The following is a 24,611-nucleotide window of genomic DNA, read 5'->3' on the forward strand; positions in this document are numbered from 1 at the left end:
TTCTACTAGGAGATTTACTTTACACAGCCAGTACTCACCCTTAACTTTAAATCCAGAACACCTCTATCCTTACCATATCCATGACTAGGCAAATAATTACTGGGAGGGAAGAGGAAGTAGGAGGGCTAGTTTAATGTTTTGTTTGGGGTGTCTTTGCCTCCTTCCTGGAAGCCAGGAGATGTATTCCCATATGTAAGAATAGGATTTTGTGGACTCACACTACCATTAGAATTATAGAAAAAAGCAATTTAAAAATTGTAGTGAAAACATTTCAGTTTAGTTTGGAATCGATTCAAACCGAGCCTTTATATCAGCCCCAGGGGTTCTCTATTTACTTTCTCTCTTCTATGTGAAATGTTGTATCCCAGAGAGCTTCATTACTTTCTATGGAAGGCATCTCTCTGGGATTCCCAGGTTCCTCCTCTTTTCTTAGAAAATTCAGCGAGCTCTGCCCCTATGAAGTCAGCACTATAATCTCTCTCCAAACTAGAGAATGTTTGATCATCTGGCCCATAGAAAGTAATGAAAATCTCTAGGAAACTAACAGTTTTTATTTAAATATTGTGTGGTTCCCAGTTTGTTTGATTGAAGGCATGCATTGTTTGGCTGTGAATGGGGACCAAGGGGGAAGAGGCCAATCTTGTGTTTGCAAGAGAGTGCCAGACTCTCTCTGTATATGTGTGTATATATATATATATATATATATATATATATATATACACAAAATTCTGCACGAAAACACTCCTACACACAAAAAAACAAAACAATTTACCATAAATTGTATATTCTTCAACTGGTATATAACAAGTCATTAGAAACACATTAAGGGGAATTCAGTCTTATAATACACTGCCCCTTCAACTTTGAATGCAGACAAGTTGCTAAGCCTTTGGCCCTATCTAATACACTATGATGTTCATCATTCTTGTATTCCTGCCAGACTCAGTTGCATTGTTATAATTATTGATTATTTAATAAACAAATGTCATTGCCCCTACCTTTATAGTTGTGGTCACTTCTGTTTATGCTGTAGCATGCTATGTCACACAGCCTTATTTTCCAATGATTTAATAATTGGTAACAATGACTTCTCAATAATGCCATAATAATGTAAATCTAGCTATTTTTTTTATAGTGAGTTGAGTCTACAATCTGATTACAGATAAATGCTTTTTTCCATGTCACTGTTTTCTGACAGGCTACACTTAAATTTGAGAACTCTATGGAAACATCTATGAAAATATATAGACAATGAAATTATTATTTTTTTTTTTTTATAAAAACTGGTAAGATCTCCCTATACACAAACATGCTTGTTTGGTGCAGGTAAAATCTTCCCACGCAGACACATTTTATACGATTTACACACACAAAAACATGTGTGGCTGAACAGCCAAAGCAATAACCATCATGTGGCAAAAGAAATGAAACCTTTTGCTTTTGTTACAAACAAGAAAAGTAAACTGATGTGATGTACTCATTAAATTAAAACTTTTTTTGTATATATTAACAAAACTCTAGTCAAAGAGTGAGGTCTTAAAAATACCCACACACTAAACAAAAAAGTGGGTCAGTACATAAATAGCTGACATTTTGCAGAACATCGACATAAGGCGATTTACTGCTACGAATAGGTTTTTCCCTCTTCACTGAATTTCGGCAAGGCACAAAAGAGTAAGCATTCTAAAATTAGTGAAATCAGCACTAAAATCATAAAAAAAAAAATGTATGCTGAATTTATGTCTTATTTTTAGTCTTATTTTCAACAAAATGTGCCAGATTGATGCAAAGCGACAATTTTTATATTCCATTTTATAATCTTTTGAGTTACAATTTTACATGGAAACATAAGTGTTACACCCTAGTTGAAGTATTGCCAAATTTGGTATAAGGGAGGTTTTTGCAATAGAAAATAATGACCAAATGACTTTGTCAGCAAATGTTTGAATAAAATTGGGGCAATGACTATAATACAGTGCTTAAAAGAATAAGTTCATTCTATCATTACCTTTTCTGTTACAGGAATAAGATACAATAAGATATATTGGGCAAACACCTTGTGAACTTCAAGTCATTATCCTATAAATATATGAAAGACATATCTAACGCATAACATGAACAATTGTCATATTGGTTTATTATGGACAGATTGTGAGAGAGCAAAATGTAAGCCCGGAAGCAAAGCTTTAATAACCTTTTGCTCTGCAAAAGAAGGATTTAGATTATTTTATATACTGCCATATATTATACACTGTTCAGAAAAAATGCAGAAAACATGCTATGTGAAAAAACACTATCCAAACTAAAGCTTTTAAATACAAAAGAAAACAATCATTTCCCATAATTTATTTTATTTAACAGTCTAAGAAGTTTGCTGCCATCAGAAGTTCCAGTGCGATCTCAGGCGCAATAGGAAATTCAGGTATTTCTGTGGAGCTGTTTGTATAACGAACTTTGTAAGTAAAATACATGCAGACTTTGGATAGAACGTGGGAGGGAATCTCTCTGAAATTCACTTCATTTGTTTCATTTTCTGCAAATTGACCTGAAATAGTAAAACAAATTAAATTAATTAAAAAAAAAAACAAAAAAACTAATATTTAAATGTTTCATGTACTTATTACAAGTTTATAGATGTGGGACCAGTTGCAAGCAGTGTTCCCTCTAGGGCCAGTTTTGTGAGCGGCCCAGCAGTGAAACAGTTAATTAGAGCAATCAGCAAACACTACACAATGCAGACTGCAAGGTGTGGTTCCTTATTTAACCGTTTCTCTGCTGGGCTGATTAGCCCAAGCACCCTGTGAGCAAATAATAAATTACCAATAAATTCTGTTGTATGCACATATCAGAACCCTCAATCATGGCCACCAGCACATGCACAATATAATCCGTACACCTTTGCAACGTCACCGAACCGCTCATGTAGTTCCAGTTAGGGCATTACGTGACTGGAACAAGGGGCGTAATCTAGCAGTGCTATACATTCTCAAATTATGACGTATCTTCTGTTCAGTTGCCGGAACTCAGGAAATATTTCAGCATTGATCTGATCGTGACAATCTTTTTCTTTTACAGCAAATAATCATCAACACTATTCCAACTTTTTTTATAAATGCTGAACATAACTAAAAGATGCAGCTAAAATAAGCGAACGTAAATAAGTCGTGTTAGAATGATATTTAACTAGGTGAGACTATCTAAAATAGCGGCCAACATCCTTTCTCATGAAAATTACAGAATAATCTAGCTACTCTCTACAAAGGCATTTGCAATAGAGTTTAGAGTTACAGGTTTCCCATTTATAGAATAAATAAAACCCATGGACAAACCATAAATATTCGATTATGTTGAGGAGAAGTAAAAATATACTACCAGGAATATACATAATATTTAACGTTCTCAAATCACTACGAGATATTGGGTACTACAAAATTATGAAGCACCACTAAGGCACCTCATGCAATAGTTCACACAGTATTCACACTGGGGGTCCAGGGCAATGAAAAAGAAAAAAGAATTTCCAGTTCTGGACCGAGCCCACATCAGATCTCTCAGGTTGAGTAGTGTCTTGAAAGTATCTAGCCCTTCTGTGGCGCTTGGAATCCGAATGACTCCCTCAGACATACCTTGATCGCCACAAAGATTCCAGTATGCTCCGCAACCATACCTGTCTCTCTAAACTGGGTAGAATGGCTTGCCTTATTCCTGCTCTCCAAAATAATTTTTTTCCCAGACCATTATCCCTTTATCGGTGAGTAAACAACATATGCTGTTTTCTGAGTCAGGATGGGGCGGATAAAGAGACGACCCTACTATTTTATTTTAAACAATTTCTCTTGCTTTTACCCTTGATTAGTTAGGATATTTAAATGCATTTAGCATATAGAAACTTTACATCTATACACAAAAGTAAGGTTGTGGTTAACCATTATTGTTATAGTTTATATTAAAAGGGTATTACTCATTGAAAGGTTTCAGAGCAAAATCTAAATGTTATTGTTTGTTTTATTGCATATGAGTTAAACTTACGCTGCATCCAGGTGGATTCTTTCACCAACCCTTTGGCTCTCTCTGCTTCCCCCTTTTCTTTGGCTCTCCCCCCCCCCTTCTCTTTGGCTCTCTCTCCCCCCCCCTCTTCTCTTTGGCTCTCTCTCCCCCCCCCTCTTCTCTTTGGCTCTCTCTCCCCCCCCCCCTCTTCTCTTTGGCTCTCTCTCCCCCCCCCCCTCTTCTCTTTGGCTCTCTCTCCCCCCCCCCCTCTTCTCTTTGGCTCTCTCTCCCCCCCCCCCCTCTTCTCTTTGGCTCTCCCCCCCCCCCCCCTCTTCTCTTTGGCTCTCTCTCCCCCCCCCCCCTCTTCTCTTTGGCTCTCTCTCCCCCCCCCCCCTCTTCTCTTTGGCTCTCTCTCCCCCCCCCCCCTCTTCTCTTTGGCTCTCTCTCCCCCCCCCCCCTCTTCTCTTTGGCTCTCTCTCCCCCCCCCCCTCTTCTCTTTGGCTCTCTCTCCCCCCCCCCCTCTTCTCTTTGGCTCTCTCTCCCCCCCCCTCTTCTCTTTGGCTCTCTCTCCCCCCCCTCTTCTCTTTGGCTCTCTCTCCCCCCCCCCTCTTCTCTTTGGCTCTCTCTCCCCCCCCCTCTTCTCTTTGGCTCTCTCTCCCCCCCCCCTCTTCTCTTTGGCTCTCTCTCCCCCCCCCCTCTTCTCTTTGGCTCTCTCTCCCCCCCCCCTCTTCTCTTTGGCTCTCTCTCCCCCCCCCCCTCTTCTCTTTGGCTCTCTCTCCCCCCCCCCTCTTCTCTTTGGCTCTCTCTCCCCCCCCTCTTCTCTTTGGCTCTCTCTCCCCCCCCCCTCTTCTCTTTGGCTCTCTCTCCCCCCCCCTCTTCTCTTTGGCTCTCTCTCCCCCCCCCTCTTCTCTTTGGCTCTCTCTCTCACCCTTCTCTTCGGCGCTCTCTCTCTCACCCTTCCCTTTGGCGCTCTCTCTCTCACCCTTCCCTTTGGCGCTCTCTCTCTCACCCTTCCCTTTGGCGCTCTCTCTCTCACCCTTCCCTTTGGCGCTCTCTCTCTCACCCTTCCCTTTGGCGCTCTCTCTCTCACCCTTCCCTTTGGCGCTCTCTCTCTCACCCTTCCCTTTGGCGCTCTCTCACCCTTCCCTTTGGCGCTCTCTCACCCTTCCCTTTGGCGCTCTCTCTCTCACCCTTCCCTTTGGCGCTCTCTCTCTCACCCTTCTCTTTGGCGCTCTCTCTCTCACCCTTCTCTTTGGCGCTCTCTCTCTCACCCTTCTCTTTGGCGCTCTCTCTCTCACCCTTCTCTTTGGCGCTCTCTCTCTCACCCTTCTCTTTGGCGCTCTCTCTCTCACCCTTCTCTTTGGCGCTCTCTCTCTCACCCTTCTCTTTGGCGCTCTCTCTCTCACCCTTCTCTTTGGCGCTCTCTCTCTCACCCTTCTCTTTGGCGCTCTCTCTCTCACCCTTCTCTTTGGCGCTCTCTCTCTCACCCTTCTCTTTGGCGCTCTCTCTCTCACCCTTCTCTTTGGCGCTCTCTCTCTCACCCTTCTCTTTGGCGCTCTCTCTCTCACCCTTCTCTTTGGCGCTCTCTCTCTCACCCTTCTCTTTGGCGCTCTCTCTCTCACCCTTCTCTTTGGCGCTCTCTCTCTCACCCTTCTCTTTGGCGCTCTCTCTCTCACCCTTCTCTTTGGCGCTCTCTCTCTCACCCTTCTCTTTGGCGCTCTCTCTCTCACCCTTCTCTTTGGCGCTCTCTCTCTCACCCTTCTCTTTGGCGCTCTCTCTCTCACCCTTCTCTTTGGCGCTCTCTCTCTCACCCTTCTCTTTGGCGCTCTCTCTCTCACCCTTCCCTTTGGCGCTCTCTCTCTCACCCTTCCCTTTGGCGCTCTCTCTCTCACCCTTCCCTTTGGCGCTCTCTCTCTCACCCTTCCCTTTGGCGCTCTCTCTCTCACCCTTCCCTTTGGCGCTCTCACCCTTCCCTTTGGCGCTCTCACCCTTCCCTTTGGCGCTCTCTCTCTCACCCTTCTCTTTGGCGCTCTCTCTCTCACCCTTCTCTTTGGCGCTCTCTCTCTCACCCTTCTCTTTGGCGCTCTCTCTCTCACCCTTCTCTTTGGCGCTCTCTCTCTCACCCTTCTCTTTGGCGCTCTCTCTCTCACCCTTCTCTTTGGCGCTCTCTCTCTCACCCTTCTCTTTGGCGCTCTCTCTCTCACCCTTCTCTTTGGCGCTCTCTCTCTCACCCTTCTCTTTGGCGCTCTCTCTCTCACCCTTCTCTTTGGCGCTCTCTCTCTCACCCTTCTCTTTGGCGCTCTCTCTCTCACCCTTCTCTTTGGCGCTCTCTCTCTCACCCTTCTCTTTGGAGCTCTCTCTCTCACCCTTCTCTTTGGCGCTCTCTCTCTCACCCTTCTCTTTGGCGCTCTCTCTCTCACCCTTCTCTTTGGCGCTCTCTCTCTCACCCTTCTCTTTGGCGCTCTCTCTCTCACCCTTCTCTTTGGCGCTCTCTCTCTCACCCTTCTCTTTGGCGCTCTCTCTCTCACCCTTCTCTTTGGCGCTCTCTCTCTCACCCTTCTCTTTGGCGCTCTCTCTCTCACCCTTCTCTTTGGCGCTCTCTCTCTCACCCTTCTCTTTGGCGCTCTCTCTCTCACCCTTCTCTTTGGCTCTCTCTCTCACCCTTCTCTTTGGCTCTCTCTCTCACCCTTCTCTTTGGCTCTCTCTCTCACCCTTCTCTTTGGCGCTCTCTCTCTCACCCTTCTCTTTGGCGCTCTCTCTCTCACCCTTCTCTTTGGCGCTCTCTCTCTCACCCTTCTCTTTGGCGCTCTCTCTCTCACCCTTCTCTTTGGCGCTCTCTCTCTCACCCTTCTCTTTGGCGCTCTCTCTCTCACCCTTCTCTTTGGCGCTCTCTCTCTCACCCTTCTCTTTGGCGCTCTCTCTCTCACCCTTCTCTTTGGCGCTCTCTCTCTCACCCTTCTCTTTGGCGCTCTCTCTCTCACCCTTCTCTATGGCGCTCTCTCTCTCACCCTTCTCTTTGGCGCTCTCTCTCTCACCCTTCTCTTTGGCTCTCTCTCTCACCCTTCTCTTTGGCTCTCTCTCTCACCCTTCTCTTTGGCTCTCTCTCTCACCCTTCTCTTTGGCTCTCTCTCTCACCCTTCTCTATCTCCCCCCTCTTTTGCTCTCTGTCACCCCTCTTGTGCGCTCTCACGCAGAAAGCCACGGTTGCTCCCACCTGGCCCCGCCCAGGCTCTGCCCTGCCCCCATCACGCCGGCCGGCTCGGCCCCACCACGCCCGGACGGCCCGTCCCCACCACGCCCGGTTGTCCACATCAGGTCAGTTTGTCCACACCTCCACCAGCAGAAGATCGTTACAGACAGTGACACACACACAGTGTCACCGTCTAACGATCAGGCATCTGGCCTCATATGGAGGTGGAGCACCGATCACACTCCGGCTCCATATGCGGCAGATATCTGAAGCTTTAGAAGCTCCAGCTCTCAGCTGTTATGTTACAGCTGAGAGTTGGAGCTCCTGAAGCTGTCTGTCGCCGCATCCAACATTCCTTTGAGTATGTGTGTGCGCAACTGCCAACGGACATTGCAAACACAATTATAGTATAGATACCCCAGTTATGCACAGCCAACAAGGTTATACTATACTTTTTACCTCTGTGATTACCTTGTCTCTAAGCCTCTTCTGACAGCCTCCTTATCACATGACTATATATTTATTATCTATTGACATGCATTTTTAGCCAATTGGTGCAGTGTCATGCACAACTCCACAGGAGAGAGCACAATGTTATCTATATGGCCCACATGACTTAACCTCTTATCACATGGTTTCTAATTAGCTTTTCACAACAAGAGACTGCTGTGTGTAGTGGCTTAGAAACAGGCAGAGATTTAGAGGTTTATATGTTATAAAGTATATTAATATAACAATGTTGGTTGTGCAAAGCTGGGGAATGGGTAGTAAAGGCATCATCTATCTTTTAAAACAATAACAATTCTGGTGCAGACTGTCCCTTTAAGGAGACGTTTTCCAAGTTTCCATTCTTAAAAAGACATGAAACCCAAACATTTTCTTTTTTTTTTTATTCAGACAGAGCATACCATATTAAAATGTTTCCAATGTACTTCTATTATCAAATTTGCTTCATTCCCATAATATTCTTTGTTGAAGATATACCTTGGTGGGCATCTGAAGCACTACATGGCAGGAAATAGTGCGGCCATCATCAAGTGCTCTTGCAAATAGATAACATTCTTGCAAAACTGCTGACATAAATGGTCAGGCTCCGAAGCTTAGGTTGCTGCTTTTCCACAAAACATACCAAGATAATGATGAAAAAATTAATAGAAGTAAAATAGAAAGTTGTTTGAAATTGGAATCACTAAAGAAAAACGAAATTTATGCTTACCTGATAAATTTATTTCTTTCTTGACACGGATCATCATTAATTACTGTTGGGAATATCACTCCTGGCCAGCAAGAAGAGGCAAAGAGCACCAGTGCAAAGCTGTTAAGTATTACTTCCCACAATCCCCAGTCATTCGACCGAAGGAAAAGGGGAGAAAGGAAGCAACACAAGGTGCAGAGAGAGGTACCTGAGGTTTTCAAAACAAAAAGACTGTCTGAAAAAAACAAGGCGGGTAAGCATTTTGTTTTCTTTCTAATGACACTGAGTCCACGGATCATCAGAAAATACTGTTGGGAATCAATACCCAAGCTAGAGGACACAGATGATGATAAGGGAGGGACAAGACAGGGAACCTAAAAAGAAGGCACCACTGCTTGAAGAACCTTTCTTCCAAAAGAAGCCTCAGCCAAGGCAAAAGTATCAAATTTATAGAATTTCGAAAAAGTGTGTAGAGAGGACCAAGTTGCAGCCTTGCAAATCTGTTCCACAGAAGCTTAATTTTTGAAGGCCCAGGAAGAAGACACAGCCCTCGTGGAATGAGCCATTATTCTCTCAGCAGGCTGCTGTCCAGCAGTTTCATAGGCCAAGCAAATTACATGCCTCAGCCAGAGAGAAAGAGACGCAGCTGTAGCTTTCTGACCCTTGCGTTTCCTAGAGAAAACGACAAACAAAGCAGAAGACTGGCGAAACTCCTTAGTCGCCTGTAAATAGTATTTCAACGCACGCACCCCATAGAGGTTGTGCAGTAAACGCTCTTTATGAGAAGAAGGGTTAGGACACAAAGAAGGAACAACGATTTCCTGGTTGATATTCCTATCCAAAACCACTTTAGGAAGTAAAACCTAACTTAGTACGCAAAACTACCTATTCCGAATGAAAAAACAAGGTAAGGAGATTCACACGGCAACGCCGAGAGTTCAGAGACTCTTCGAGCAGTAGAAATTGCAACGAGAAACAAAACTTTACAAGGTAACATCTTAATATCTATGGAATACATAGGCTCAAATGGAGCCTGCTGAAGAACTTTAAGAACAAGGTTAAGACTCCAGGGAGGAGTAACAGGTTTGAACACAGGCCTGATTCTGACCAAGGCCTGACAGAAGGATTGCACATCTGGCACATCCGCCAGACGTTTATGCAACAATATAGACAAGGCAAAAATGTGACCTTTCAAGGTACTTGCAGACAAACCCTTCTCAAGACCTTCCTGGAGAAAGGACAAAATTCTAGGAATCCTGACTCTACTCCACGAGAACCCCTTGGATTCACACCAGAATACATATTTGTGCCATATCTTATGGTAGATCTTTCTAGTCACAGGCTTACGAGCTTGTATCAAGGGCTCAATGACCGACTCCGAAAAACCGGGCTTAGATAGAATTAAGCCTTTAATCTCCAAGCAGTCAGCTTTAGAGAAACAATATTTGGATGAAGGAAGGGCCCTTGAAGTAGAAGGTCCTGCCTCAGTGGAAGTCTCCAAGGTGGAAGAGATGATATCTCCACTAGGGCCAGGCTTGAGCGAAGTGAGAAAGTCTGCCCCCAAAAAGATCCGCTCCCGGATCAGGGGCAGACCCTTCATGCTGACTTTGAATCATTTGCGGGCTTCATAGATTGCTTCCCCTTGTTCCAAGACTGATTGGACTTCCAGGAACACTTGGACTGTTCCTGCTTGGAAGGGGGGGGGGGGGGGAAGAGGCTTACCTTTTAAGTTTCGAAAGGAACGAAAATTACTCTGACGTCCTGTTTATTCCTCTTATCCTGAGGGAGGAAATGTCCTTTTCCTCCCGTAATATCCGAAATAATTTTGGCCAAGCCTGACCCAAACAAGGTCTTACCCTTGTAGGGAATCGCCAAAAGTTTGGACTTGGATGAAACATCCGCAGATCAGGACTTCAACCATAAGGCTTTACGGGCCAGTACAGCAAAGCCAGAAATCTTTGCTCCCAACTTAATGACTTGTAAGGAAGCATCCGTGATAAAGGAATTGGCCAACTTAAGAGAATTGATCCTATCCTGGATTTCCTCAAGAGTAGTATCTGTCTGAAAAGAATAAGACAACGCATCAAATAAGTAGGCTGCCGCACTGGTGAGAGTAGCAATACACACCGCAGGCTGCTATTGCAAACCCTGATGAACATACATCTTTTTTAGTAAAGCCTGAAAACCTCTTATCCATAGGATCCTTAAAGGAACAGTTATCCTCCATGGGAATAGTGGTTCTCTTAGCTAAAGTGGAAATGGCCCCTTCCACCATTGCCAAGACTCCTTAATAGAGTCAGATATTGGAAACATTTTCTTAAAAATTGGAGATGGAGAAAAAGGAATAGTAGGTCTCTCCCACTCCCGTGCAATAATCTCTGTAGCACGAGCTGGTACTGGGAAAACCTCCACCACGGAGGGTACATCAAATTACTTGTTTAGCTTACTAGACTTCTTAGTATTGACTACGACAGTCGTATCATAGTCGTCCAAGGTAGCCAAAATCTCCTTAAGTAACAAACGGAGGTGTTCCAGCTTAAAGGAACACTGAACCCAATTGTTTTCTTTCGTGATTCGGATAGAGCATGAAATTTTAAGCAACTTTCAAATTTAATCCTATTATCAATTTGTATTTGTTCTTTTGCCATCTTTATTTAAAAAGCAGGAATGTAAATCTTAGCAGCCAGCCCATTTTAGGTTCAGCACCATGGATAGCGCTTGCTTATTGGAGGCTAACATTTAGCCACCAATAAGCAAGCATAACCCAGGTCCTCAAGCAAAAATGGGCCGGCTCCTATGCATCACATCCCTGCTTTTAAAATAAAGATAGTAAGAGGACAAATAAAATTTGATAATAGGAGTAAATTAGAAAGTTGCTTAAAATTGCATGCTCTATCTAAATCATGAAAGAAAACATTTGGGTTTAGTGTTCCTTTAAACCTGAAGGATTTAACTTCAGCATTAGAAGAAGGAATTACACTGAGATCTCACCCTCAAATGCTATCGAAGTATCTTCCTCCTCAGACTTCTGGGAGGAAGCACTCGGAATAGCCACGACTGTGTCAGAAACCTTACTTACTGATTCTTTACATTTCCTCTTGCGCTTTCCCTGCAGCATGGGAAAAGCAGACAGCGCATCAGTTACCGCAGAGGATATTTGGGTAGCAATGTCTTGCAAAGTAACTCCTACCGGAGTGTGAGAGGAAAACGCAGGGCACTGCATGAGTAGACGACAAGGTTTGGGACGCTTGAGGAAAAAGCTGCGGCATATCTCGAACAGGAGACCCCTGAACAGCATATGTCTCGGCTAATAATGGCTCAGAATCAAAAAAGTCTATCCCTGTAATGCAATGTTCTTTCAATACATGAAGAACAAAAAGGGATTGGTGGTTCCACCTGGGAGTCAAAACACAGGCTAGAAATAACATTTTGGAAGGCCTCTGGGTCCATCTTTAACCAGTAACCAAAGAAAAAAATAAAACTGCTTTTATTTAACTTGGATAATATTACTGGCAAAAAACGTTACTGTCACTTTAAATATTTAACTAAATTTTTATTCTCAACAACAGAGTAGCGGATCTCTAAAAACTCAGACAGCCTCTACACCTTAGCAACCTGTCCTGCTGGTTGCCGGTATCAAGAGAAAGCAAACAATCCGGAGCTGCTCAAACAGGATACTAAGCGATCGCTCCTCAGACTTCTCTGATCCAGCAGAGCCGCAACGAAACCACTTCTCTATTCTGGGACTCACAGGAAGTGAATCCGGAAAGGCGCCCAAAAAAAAACCCCTACTATCTTGCTGCCTCAGAAGACTGCCTCCCTAATCGTGGGCGTTCCTTAAGCGCTGTACTTCCCGGCCGCCATTAACTCAGAGTAGAGCCGCCGAGAGTACGTTGTACACTGTAAAATACACTACAGATTCTTTCCATGTCCGGAGAAAAACACATAACTGAGCCCTTCAAATAAATGCTCCTCTCTTCCCCAGTGCCTGCATAATCTTCTTACAATTATCCTATTAACCCTTAATAGGATTACTTTTACTTAGCGTCCCATACAGATTTAACTGTTAAAAACCATATTTTACCTGACAAAAGAAAAATAAATAAACTTGGCACTTACCTGAATCTAGATCTGCCCGGCAGAAGGACAGCTCACCTGGTTTGAGAGGGTATGTTTCCTCACATGGACCTGTGGGGAAAAAAGAAAGACTGAATAAGCTTACTCAGGCTTCCAAAGTAGGGCAGCAACAACTGTTTGAGAGGCGCGGTGGGGATTATACCCCATAAGTTCCCAATTGCTTAAAAGCCACCACTGCTCTACTGAAGAGACTGATGTGGGCTACGGCTAGACCCCAGGAAAGATCAGAGCAAACCTGCTCTGCTTTAAAATAATAAAATCTTGATTGAAGAAATTTCTATCAGACACTTAAACTTTACCATTTCCTTGCAACACAGGCAAAGAGAATGACTGGGGTTTGTGGGGAGGGAAGTGATACTTAGCAGCTTTGCTGTGGTGCTCTGTCTCCTCCTGCTGGCCAAGAGTGATATTTCCAACAGTAATTAATTATGATCCGTGGACTCACCATGTCATTAGAAATAAATGTTTCATATCCCTTTAAATGAGACAGGCCTTTTTGAAAAGTTTTGTTAGTATTATTTTCATCATAATTAGCTCTCTTGTTAATACATCCATAAAAAATATACACTATTTCTTAAAAGGCAAAACAGGACTTTCGTAGGATACCCTATATGGAAAATAATAAATAGGAATGTAATACTGAAAATGTTTATAAGCTAAAAAGTGGTCACCCATTTTAAAACTGCTACACAAATACATATTTGTAGAATAGACACCCCAGAGTATTTATCTAGAGGTTTTTTGACACTATGATTAACCATTTTGTTACCAAAGGCATAAAATAAATTTCATTATATATATATATATATATATATATATATATATATATATATAGATATATATAGAGATAGATATATATATATATACATACATATACATACACACATATACACACACACTATAAAAAAAAATAAAACTATTAAAATAAAATCTATTAAAATAAATGTAATACTTTTTCCACGTATGTATTCACATGGAGAGAGGCAGTCAAGACATGCCATTGTTAATAAACAATGGCTTGTCATTTTTTTTTACATTTGATCACTGTGATTGGCTGTCAGTTATATGACCATGGGGCACTTTTTTTGGTGCACCACTAGAATGCCTCACTACTAAGGCATCCAGTAATTGCCTAGTGAGATTGATGCTAGCATGCCAGTACCTAGGCTCCATTTTAAGTATACAATCACTAACTGTCAGTGTCACCTAATATGCCATCGGGTTGGGGTATTGTACATAATAGTACACGTACAAATCCGAATTTCCAAAATCCAAACTTTTTAATTAATATTTAAAAAAATATATATATATATATATATATTTTTTTATAAAAGACTTGTTTCCCTACCTGGAACAATCAAAATCTTCTCTGCCTATTTCTTTAATTTGGTTTATCTTGGCCCTCCCTGGTAATAATTACCAGTGAATAGCCCTCCCCAAAGGTCGTGGACAGATACAGTTTAGTTACAGCCTTTTTGGTTTTACACAAGCTGGCATTTTATAATTATTTTGAATTGGCAGGTTTTTGCCTTCTTTTATGTGCAGCTGCTGACATAATATATAGAGAGAGATAAAAAGTACTATTTAAATTATCATAATACCTCAAATCCATGCTATCTACATTATATCTATATTGTAATATTATGGGCTTAGTTTGTAAAGTTATGCCCATGTGTGCGTTAACTGTGTCACATAAATATACATTATTAAGCCTTGTGAGTAATTCTAAGATGAATGCATTTATGGCTATATGTAGGTCTATAGAAGTAGCACTAGTACTTATGCACATAAAACAGGACTGCCTATCAAATAAGTTTAAATTATATTCATTATATGATATTTTTATGTTAAGGGGCAGTCAAGTCCAAAATAAACTTTCATGATTCAAATAGGACATGTCATTTTAAAACAACTTTCAGATTGACTTTAACCCATTTTGCTTTGTTCTCTTGGTGGAAAGCTAAACCTAGGTAGGCTCATATGCCAATTTCATAGACCTTGAAGGCCGCCTCAAATCTGAATGCATTTTGACAGTTTTTCACCACTAGAGGGTGTTAGTGCATGTGTGTCAACCGGTAACATTGAGCTCATGCACGTGAAGTTACCTAGGAGTCAGTACTGATTGGCAAAAATGCAAGTCTGTCAAAAGAACTGAAGGGGGCAGTTTGCAGAGGCTTAGATACAAGGTAATTACAGAGGTAAAAAAGTGTATTATAACTGTGTTGGTTATGCAAAACTGGGGAATGGATAATAAAGGGATAATCTATCTTTTAAAAGAATAAAAATTCTGGTGTTGACAGTCTCTAACATAATTCTGTGTATTTGTTCTTTTTTCCAAAGCTTCTAAAGTCTGAAATGTATTAATCTTTACCTCTGACTGTGCTTTTTCAGACAAATGTTGCCATTTTTTTACCCAGGTTTTATCCCCCCCCCCCCTTGCTCCTTTGAAATCACCTGTTTTAATGAAGCAGAGAGCTTGTTGGAGACTGGTCTATATCAAAAGACCGAAGTACACAAGACCGAACGCCGCAATCCGGAAGTTCTAAAGACCGAAATTTAAAAATACTGACACAACATAATCCCAAATTTTAAAATGCTGAAAAATGAAATCCCTAACTTACAGAAATCTGGAAAGCAGTCCATATCTTCACTATCTTTTTCCCTCTGCCTGCAGAGTTCAAGGGGGCACATCGCCGATCCTCTAGCATACACCCCAAGTGAACCTTCACCCCCCTTGAACCCCTCCAGGTGGAGGCAAAATGATAGTGAAGATGGGGACATTACAGCACATCATATCTATAGGTTTTTTTTATGTTTAGGGATTTTGCATTTTCGGATTTTGTTCATTCTGCATTTTGATTTTTGGGATTTTAGACATTTGGAATTATGATCTTCTGGATTTCAACATTCTGTTTTATGGTATTAGAGATTTTGAGTTTCGGTATTTTGATTGCCTCCCGTTGGGGACCCTAAACCAGTGATGGCTACCCTTGGCAACCCTGATGCTTCAGAACTACATTTCCCATTATGCTAAACTAGACTCCAAAGTGCCTAAGCATCATGGGAAATGTAGTTCCAACACATATGGGGTGCAAAGGTTAGCAGTTTTCTGTGTTAGAAGCCTAGTTTGAGGTTTGGAGACAATTTCTGTTGAAAGTACTAAATACATAGATTTTGCATCTCTCTCTTTTGTTTTAGGTTTCTATTGCCAGACTTAGTTTGTAAAAGAAATAAAATTAATTAAAAATAAAATCCCAGCTTTTGCTTCCAGCAGTGAGCCAGGGCCATGTTTTATTCTAGCCTGGCTGTGTTTTTAGCGATTTAGCCATTAAGGTTTGTTATGTTGCACTTACTGCTTATTTTCTAAGGTTAACAACGTTTTGCCTTTTTCTTGCAAATCTTAAGAAAACAAAAACTGCTTTAATTTACAGCTATGTCCTAGTTAATTTTACTTCTCACTAACATGGTAAGAAGGGCCTTGTGGCTCAAGTTTGTTAGACTAATGATACCATAAAAATTGACTTATTTTCTGCCCTTTGAACTGTATATGGTAAACATAAGGAATGTGTTACATCAGCAATATAAAACAATTACAATAATGTGGTTAAAACAAGTATGGTAGAACCACTGCTTGTTTTAGTATATATGTTTATATTAAAAATTGCTTTACAGGTGCATGGCAAGCCTAATTCTTCTCTTTACAGGCAGAAATAACTAAATTTAGGGTACTGAATATGTTTTATTGAAAGTTTCAGCCTGGTTTATAGCATAGTGTTTTAAAACGATACCTTTAGCCTGTATTCCCCTGCAGTAGTCTAAGGCTTTATCACCTGTTAGTTCATTATACTAATGTGAAAGACAACCATGTTTCACGCAGGCTGCATGCGTTTCAGTTCCAGTATCGTATCCTACCTCTATATACAGGCAATAGTCTCATTTTCATTTCCCCTCTAGAAAAGGGTTGTTTGTTTCTCAAGATTGAGATTTTCAGTCCTAGTCTTAGGGCAAAGGAAGTAGTTTTACATTCTAGTTATTCAAGTTAAATGTAACAATTCTATTTTACTGTTCGGGTGTCTTTTGCATGGAGACAGACTTTCCAAGTTTAGTGACACCTGGATAACACGTTTTTTCTAATTGCTTTTCTATCTCACCACTCTCTAGGGATTCTCTGAAACTGGGGGTTAATATTTGAGCTTATAAGAAACTTTTGAGCAAGATACATGTATGTTTTTGGTATCTGTAATTTTAAGAAACATCTGGGTTTTTTCTATTGAACACCCTTTTTCAGTGAAATTTTAAAGGTGTCTTTTTTTAGAGTTTGCAGAATTTGTATCTGTACATAGGTCTTTCCCTGTTTAAAGCCACATTGTATACTACTTTTAGCAAACATTAATTAGCATGGTTGTTGTGTGTAAGAATCTTTTTACCCAGGATATTTAGATTAAGAGATACTTAGGTTTAATTTTCAGTACTTTGAAAACTAATGGTATGTTTCTAGCACCGATTCACTCCTAGAGTTCTGTTTTAGGTATTACAGTGAAGGCTCTGATGGTTAGCAGAACTAGCGTTTACATCCAACAACTCAGGTAGTATTGATAGCAGTAAAGCCATCTTACTGTAGAAACAATGCTGTCATCTCTAGTTGTTCATGTTCAGGGGTTTTCCTGAGGAAATGGCAGCTAGTAGGGATCATAATTATTTTTGGATTGCAATAAATTAATTTTATGGTCTTCAGGTTTTATTGAATTACATTACTTTTCAGTCGCTAGCTGACATTTTCTACCCTGGGAACAGACTCCAGGAATGGAATTTTTACTTAAAGGGACATGAAACCCAAAAAAATTATTTCATGATTCAGATTGAGAATACAATTTTAAACAACTTTCCAATTTACTTATATTATTTGATTTGCTTCCTTCTCTTGTTATACTTTGCTGAAAGGTTTAGCTAGGCAAGCTCAGGAGCAGCAGAGAAGCTAGGCTCTAGCTGTTGATTGGTGACTGCATATATATATGCGATTGTGATTGGCTCACCCATGTGTTCCGTTAGAATACCATAAGTGCATTGCTGCTCCTTCAACAAATGATACCAAAAGAATGAAACAAATTAGATAATAGAAGTATATTAGAAAGTTGTTTAAAATTGTATTCTCTATCTGAATCATGAAAGAAAAGTTCAGAACATATCAGAAGAACAAATAAAAACGGTTAAAAGGACAATTTTCATTGCTCATGTTGATGTGTTCTGCTAAGCCATGGAAAGACATCTCATGAAGCTCCTGATACACAACTCTTGTGCTGATGTTGCTACGAGAGGCAGTTTGGAACTATTGAGACAGTGATGCAACAGATGATAGGCGATTTTTATGAGCTACGCGCTTCAGCACTTGGCAGCCCTGGTCTGTTAGTCTGCATGGCCTTCCACTTTGCTGTTGCTCCTAGACCCTTGCACTTCACAATAATAGCACTTACAATTCACCAGGACAGATCTAGTATGGCATAAACAAACTGATAAATAAAATAATGTACACCTTTAGTTGCACTATTATGAACAGAGGGTTTGTCTCAACATCAGGTCCCCTGTGCCATATGTGTCCACACTGGGTTCTGTGCAGAATGAGATCGTGGGAACCCTGAAACAAGGCCTGCTGATGATCCATGACACCAGCTCTGCTCTTGTGGGCCATTCCATGCCACAGCTCTTTCACAAGACGCTTGGCTGGGCTCAACCAGCTTGCTGACTGCTAACTGTCAATCAGAAGTCCATGCTGAGAAGCAAGAAAGGGAGCAGTAGGGTAACAGTTTCCTTTTATGTAGAGAGTGGGCCAGAAAGCTGGCTTCTGTGGCTTCTTGTTTCGTATTCTGCCTGGTGAATATTCAGGGAGTGTGGCAGAAAGCTGGTTTCTGTGGCTTCTTGTTTCGTATTCTGCCTGGTGAATATTCAGGGAGTGTGGCAGAAAGCTGGTTTCTGTGGCTTCTTGTTTCGTATTCTGCCTGGTGAATATTCAGGGAGTGTGGCAGAAAGCTGGTTTCTGTGGCTTCTTGTTTCGTATTCTGCCTGGTGAATATTCAGGGAGTGTGGCAGAAAGCTGGTTTCTGTGGCTTCTTGTTTCCTATTCTGCCTGGTGAATATTCAGGGAGTGGGCCAGAAAGCTGGTTTCTGTGGCTTCTTGTTTCCTATTCTGCCTGGTGAATATTCAGGGCTACAGGGGAACTACATTTCCCAGAAATGTGGAGCTGCTGCAGAGCGTGCATACAGAATTCATTACTTAAACAGTATTCAAGTCGTATCCCCAGAAAATCTGTGTCAGGGCCAATTTGTGAGATGCCATTACTGGGTAATCAGATTTAAAAATAAATAAATTAAAAACGTCCACTGTTAATTTAGAATATGGCCACAAGTAGTGGCATTTGGCTATTTTTTTGCACCAGAGAATGTGTTAAAGTGCAACACACAAAGATCTGGATTTGCACAGATCTATGTGTGTTACCTGCAGCTATATTCGGAATTCATTTGACAAATAAATATCCACATAAAAAATATAGCACATAACTACTGTTAGGCACAACCTTTATCTTAAACATTTCCCATAGAAGGTAAAAGATTTTGAGTTATTGTGCTTACATACCTGGGCCACTTAACATGGCTTTTATTGTTCCTGATGTCAGTGCATGTTCTCTTTTAACAATAAACTCATGGCCATCTGATGAAATCAGCTTTACGTACATAGCATCAGGGCCTTCACAGCCTCCATAAGTCTTCTCTTCCCCATCTGTAATATTACAAAGTAAAAACATCTTCACTTAATTTTAAAAAGGGACATTAAAGGGAAAGGATGAGAGAGTGGATTAAAATCTTAGTTGTGTCTTGTGTAAGGTAATGTCTAACTTCAGAGATGTTTTTAAAGGTGGTAGTGGCAGGCTTTAGCCAAGGACTGAATGTAAAGAGTGAAAGAAAGATCTGAGTCAAGTGTGACCCCAAGACATCGGGCATGAGGGGTAGAGGTAATGACAGAGTTAGCAACAGTTATAGAGAAATGGGTGTGTGTGGAGATTTTAGAAGAGAGGGGGGGGAGAATAAGGAGCTCGGTTTTGGAGAGATTTAGCTTGAGATAGTGAGAGGACATCCAAGATGAGATACGAGAGAGACAGTTAATGACACGGGTTAGCAAGGAAGGAGAAAGGTCTGGTGCAGAGGAGTAGATTTGGGTGTCGTCGGCATAAAATAATATTGAAACCAGTGGGACTTTATTAAGGAACCTAATGATGACGTGTAGATTGAGAAGAGAAGGGGACCGAGGACAGAGCCTTGCGGTACCCTAACAGAAAATGGAAACGGGGCAGAGGATGCCCCAGAGAAGGCTATTAGACAGATAGGAAGAGAACCACAAGAGAGCTGTTTCGCAGATGCCGAAGAATTGGAGGGTTTGCAGCAAAAGAGGGTGGTCAACAGTATCAAAGGCTGCAGACAGATAAAGGAGGATAAGCAAATAGAAGTGGCCTTTGGATTTTGCTGTGATTAGGTTGTTGGTAACCTTAACAATTGCTGTCTCTGTGGAGTGAAGGGGGTGAAATCCAGATTGCAGTGGGTCAAGGAGGGAGTTTAATGTAAGGAAATGGGATAGATGTGCGTATACTAGCTTTTCAAGAAGCTTTGAGGCAAAAGGGAGTAGGGAAATAGGGCAGTAGTTGGATGGGGAGGTTGGATCGAGAGAAGGTTTTTTTTGAGGATGCGTGTAACTAGTGCATGTTTAAAGAGATAAGGGAAATATACCAGTGCTGAGGGAGAGGTTGAACATGTGTGTGAGTATAGGGGTAAGGGTAGAAGAGAGGGAGGGGAGCAGCTGTGAGGCGATGGGGTCGAGGGGACAGGTAGTGAAGCGAGAGGACAGTATAAGGGCAGAAACTTCTGCCTCCAACAGGAGCAAAAGAGCTAAATTTATGGCTATGTTGGTTTTGGATGATTGTGAGCTTTTGAGGGGGTGGGAGGCCGGTAGTATGTTAAGAGCTAATTTAATTTCTGATAGAGTCAATTTTGTCCTTTAGGTAGCTTGTTGTATTAAATAGGTCAGTTGTCTGTCTAATGTAAGTTCTTTTGTCAGATTTCTTTTTAAGTATAAATCAGGTAGTTTTTGTATAGGACTAGAACATATTTATACAAATCGGAAAAAAAATAAAATCTTAAATGGTTTGTGATAGCATAAAGTGAAGGTAAACCAAACTGGTCTGCAAAACATCAATGAATATATTAAGCCAAATAAATATTATGTTCATTCATCAATATTTCTAAAGTTCAATATTACCTTAGATATTTGATAAATTTCACATCGATTCTGCTATCCTAAAATCAACCCGATAATTTTTTTTTCTTTTCTAAACGGTCACGTTGTTTAAACATCCAATTGATTCTTTGGCCGTTAGGCGGCTGTCAACTGACATAATCAGGGGATGGTTACTTCTGCGCATGCCTAACTTTTTGTAGTTTATATTAGCAAAGCGAGCGCGTCCACGTTTAGCGCATGCGCATTAACCCAATCATTTGGCAGGCATAGTTTCCACCAGAATCGGATCGCAAACGGCAACAAAGTAGAAACATTTGAATCGCTATGACCGGGATTAACGCATGCGCCGTTCTTAGATGCTCGATGTGCACGAGCCTAGTAGACACGTATAGAGCGGGTGGGAGCGCTCTATACGTCACTGTCTAAGAAAGCCGGAAATGATGAATGGGAGGAGAATCGCAAGGCAACGAGCATAAAAATATAGGTATATAAATAATGTAAAAAATAAATTTATTGAAAAAAAAAAAACTTAGCGACTGCGTTTAAGACTGCAAAAGGATTCTAAATATCATTTTTTAATGCCCAAACTTTACCTTCACTATAAATTAACGCATGTGCATTCAAGTGAACGTAAAGACAAAATTTTACATTTATGAATCAGAGCATTTAATTTTAAACTTTTTTAATTTACTTATTTTATCAAATTTGCTTCATTCTCTTATAATCCTTTTTTAAGAGTATGCTCAGGAACAGCAATGCACTAATGGGAGCTAGCTAGACACATCTGGTGAGCCAATGACCAGAGGTATATTTGTGAAGCCACCAATAACCAGCTAGCTCCTATCAGTGCATTATTGCTTACATTTATTCTTCAACATAGAGAAAGTTTGAAAGTTGTTTGAAATTGGATGCTCAATCTGAATCATGGAAGTTTAGTTTTGACTTAACTGTCCCTTTAAAATGACCAAGCAAAATCCAAATTTAAGTTATGCAGCAAAGTTCTTATTTTAAGTATGCAGAAAAAAAATTGTATTCAATGTACACTGTAAAAATTTGTATTTAATGTTAATTCAGTACAATCTGCTAAATTGTGCAGTATCAATTTACATTTTGTATGCTCAGACCTTGTAATTTGGCAGTTGTTGGGAGAAAGAGAGACTGTAGAAACAAATGTTTCCAGAAGGAATAGGACTTCTAAAAGTTGTGGTCTCTTGTAAAGCTGTTGTTAAAAACCAAGGATTACAAGAATATTGTTATGTTCAAACAACCTTTGTACACAGCTTAAATTCAAATAAAGGAAACAGCTATAGAGTGCCTGAGACCCAGTCAGATTCACCTTTCCAAAAAACACGTCTCAAGTTAAAAAAAGTAATGGCGGGGGCGTGTCCTAACAGCGATCCTGACCGGTCGCAACTTCCAAGAGCTCTGATTGAGAAGCTTAAAATCCGCCGATTATAGGCGCTACTACACAGCTAAAATATAATAGTATATGGTTGCAACGTCTGTTAGTCCCTCTGAGGGCTTATCACTAATATTTGGGCTGTATTTTTGACATCGGATCTCTGGAAAGGACAATAGGGGCCTGGAGCGGCGGCTCCTTAATGGCGGCGCTTCCCCCTCGGTAAATCCGAGGTACTTGTTCCTAACTGGGAATTACAGCATTTCTGCACTAGCGAGAAGAAATCAGATATCTACAGTAAAGTGAATTAACACACTTTTCAAAGAGAACAACAAACAAACTACCTTACATGGCGATACTTAAAATGGCGCCAATGGCGGGAGAATCCTACTTGCAGCGATCGGATGAGAGGCTGGAGAGAATTGAAAAGTTGTTTCACAGGCTGATGGATAAAGCTCCATATGACTGTCTGATGCAAATATTGCATAATAAAGAAATACATGCCACACACCTAACCAGGTCTTCAACTGTGAAAGGGTCCTTGACACAGAGCTACTTGAAGACTTCTCACAGCCGGGAGAGCTGGCTGACTTGCCACAACCACAGGAGTCTCCTACAAAATCCCATGCTGCGCAAAACACTGCATCGCTACCAAGATTGTCCGTAGCGCAGGAGAAGCAGCAAGTCGCTTGCACTACAGACCTACAAGATCAGGAGACACAGAATATCACCTCGACCAGCACACCTCGTATGAGCGGGCGCTCTCAAAAAATTACTGGATCTATACCCCGGCATGTGAACCGGAGGCTAACAGTGCAAGACACAGCAAGGACGCTAAAGGGACACAAAAATGGACTCAGCCACCTGTTTTACACTGGAGTTACGCTGAGCAGACATCTCGCTCTCCTTCACAACCCACATATAAGGCGCAACAAGCATTAAGAGACCTCAAGTCCTGTCATCGCAAAAATTCACAGGTTTTTATATCAGATAAAGGCTAGATTATTGTAATGTCAGCTAGCAGGGGTTAAACAACTACCCTGTTGTGCTGATCAGATGTGACTTTGCTCAATCCATCTAGGAGGTTGAACAGAGAAAACCACAAGGGACTCATTTTGAAAGGTGGCCCGTTGGCAGAGATGTTTAGTGTTTCACATGTTGTTTAGTTTCAGTTAATTATGTATGGGATACGATAGCTTGGATATGCCACATACCTCACTCTACCCTACACAGCCTGCTACTCTAAGATGCTTAATTTTATTTTTTTATAAAATAGCATATTCTTCCTCATACTATTGTACTGAAGGAAGGCTATCTATGGGAAAATAAATAATAAATAGCCTACATGTTTGTGGGACGCACAGTCTTTCCCTGGCGGCTGGCGGCCGAGGCCACAGGGAGGGCAGTATTATATTGCATTAGATGACATGTACAGAGAATCGCTATGTATCCCAACATTACAGTGATGGTATTGGCGGTATACTTTATGAAACAGCAGAAATATGTTGGGTCACCAATTCACTTTCAAGTATGTAACATGAATACCTCAGTAATTCATATCATATAGTATTAGTAGTTTTTTTAAGTCTTGTTACTATTGTTGCTGCAGTTACTAATTTCTCACTAATATTCATTGCTACAACATTGATAATGCCCACTCCGCTACAAAAAGATTGCCATACATAAGGTCTCATCATTAAGACAGATATCAAGAGGATCCTTTGTCAAATATCACATTTATTTATACCCTCACTTTGTGTATGTGTAGTATAATTTATCCTCCCTATTGCATATGGAACGTTAGACAGCTAGTTATGTTCTTAACTATTAACCCAGTTGGGACTTTTTTCTTTCTTTATTGTTTTCTATATCACATTATGTAAAACCTTCCCTTTTTAGTTTTTCTTTCTGTTAGTTTATCCACAGCATTGGACTAATACTACTCCACACCAAACAGATTTTAAATTTCTAAGGGGTCCAAGAGCGACTTAACATGATGTCTTAGGGGTATAAAAATGAAGTCTGTCTTGACTCCTATGTAATATCTTCTTTAAAGACTCAATTTACAAATTATATGTATAATTACTGCATGATAAGTCTGTATGTACCATTTCATTTGTCAGTTCTTCAATAAAAATAAATTTACAAAAAAAAAAAAAAAAAAAAAAAAAAAATTTAAAAAAAAGTAATGGCATGGAAGGGAAAATTGGAGCTTTTTATATATTTGTTACTCGCATCCCTACAGGTTAGCAGAGAATAAATGATTAGCTGGTAAGAGAGTCATGTATAATCACAAAGTATTTATCAAACTCCAGCACAATGCACATAAAGGATGAGTAATACTTAAAAATATTTGCTTAAAAGGGATAGGAAAGTCAAAATTAAACTTGTAGGATTCAATGCAATTTTAAGACCCTTTTAA

General features: G+C 40.9%; 1 protein-coding gene across 2 annotated transcripts in view; it reads right to left on the reverse strand.

The window, feature by feature from the left end:
* Positions 1–2,117: 2,117 nt before the first annotated feature.
* The window catches only part of ELOC (elongin C), a 28,364-nt gene continuing 5,870 nt past the window's right edge, over positions 2,118–24,611 (reverse strand). For both annotated transcript variants that reach the window (XM_053715134.1, XM_053715133.1), the window contains 2 exons: positions 19,138–19,281; positions 2,118–2,545 (listed from right to left, as the gene is read on the reverse strand). In XM_053715134.1, coding sequence (XP_053571109.1) covers positions 2,355–2,545; positions 19,138–19,281 — 335 coding nt within the window. In that variant the 3' untranslated portion in view covers positions 2,118–2,354. The remainder of the gene's footprint in view (positions 2,546–19,137; positions 19,282–24,611) is intronic.

This window comes from Bombina bombina, chromosome 5 (genome assembly GCF_027579735.1).
Source record: "Bombina bombina isolate aBomBom1 chromosome 5, aBomBom1.pri, whole genome shotgun sequence".
Taxonomy (NCBI): Eukaryota; Metazoa; Chordata; class Amphibia; order Anura; family Bombinatoridae; genus Bombina; species Bombina bombina.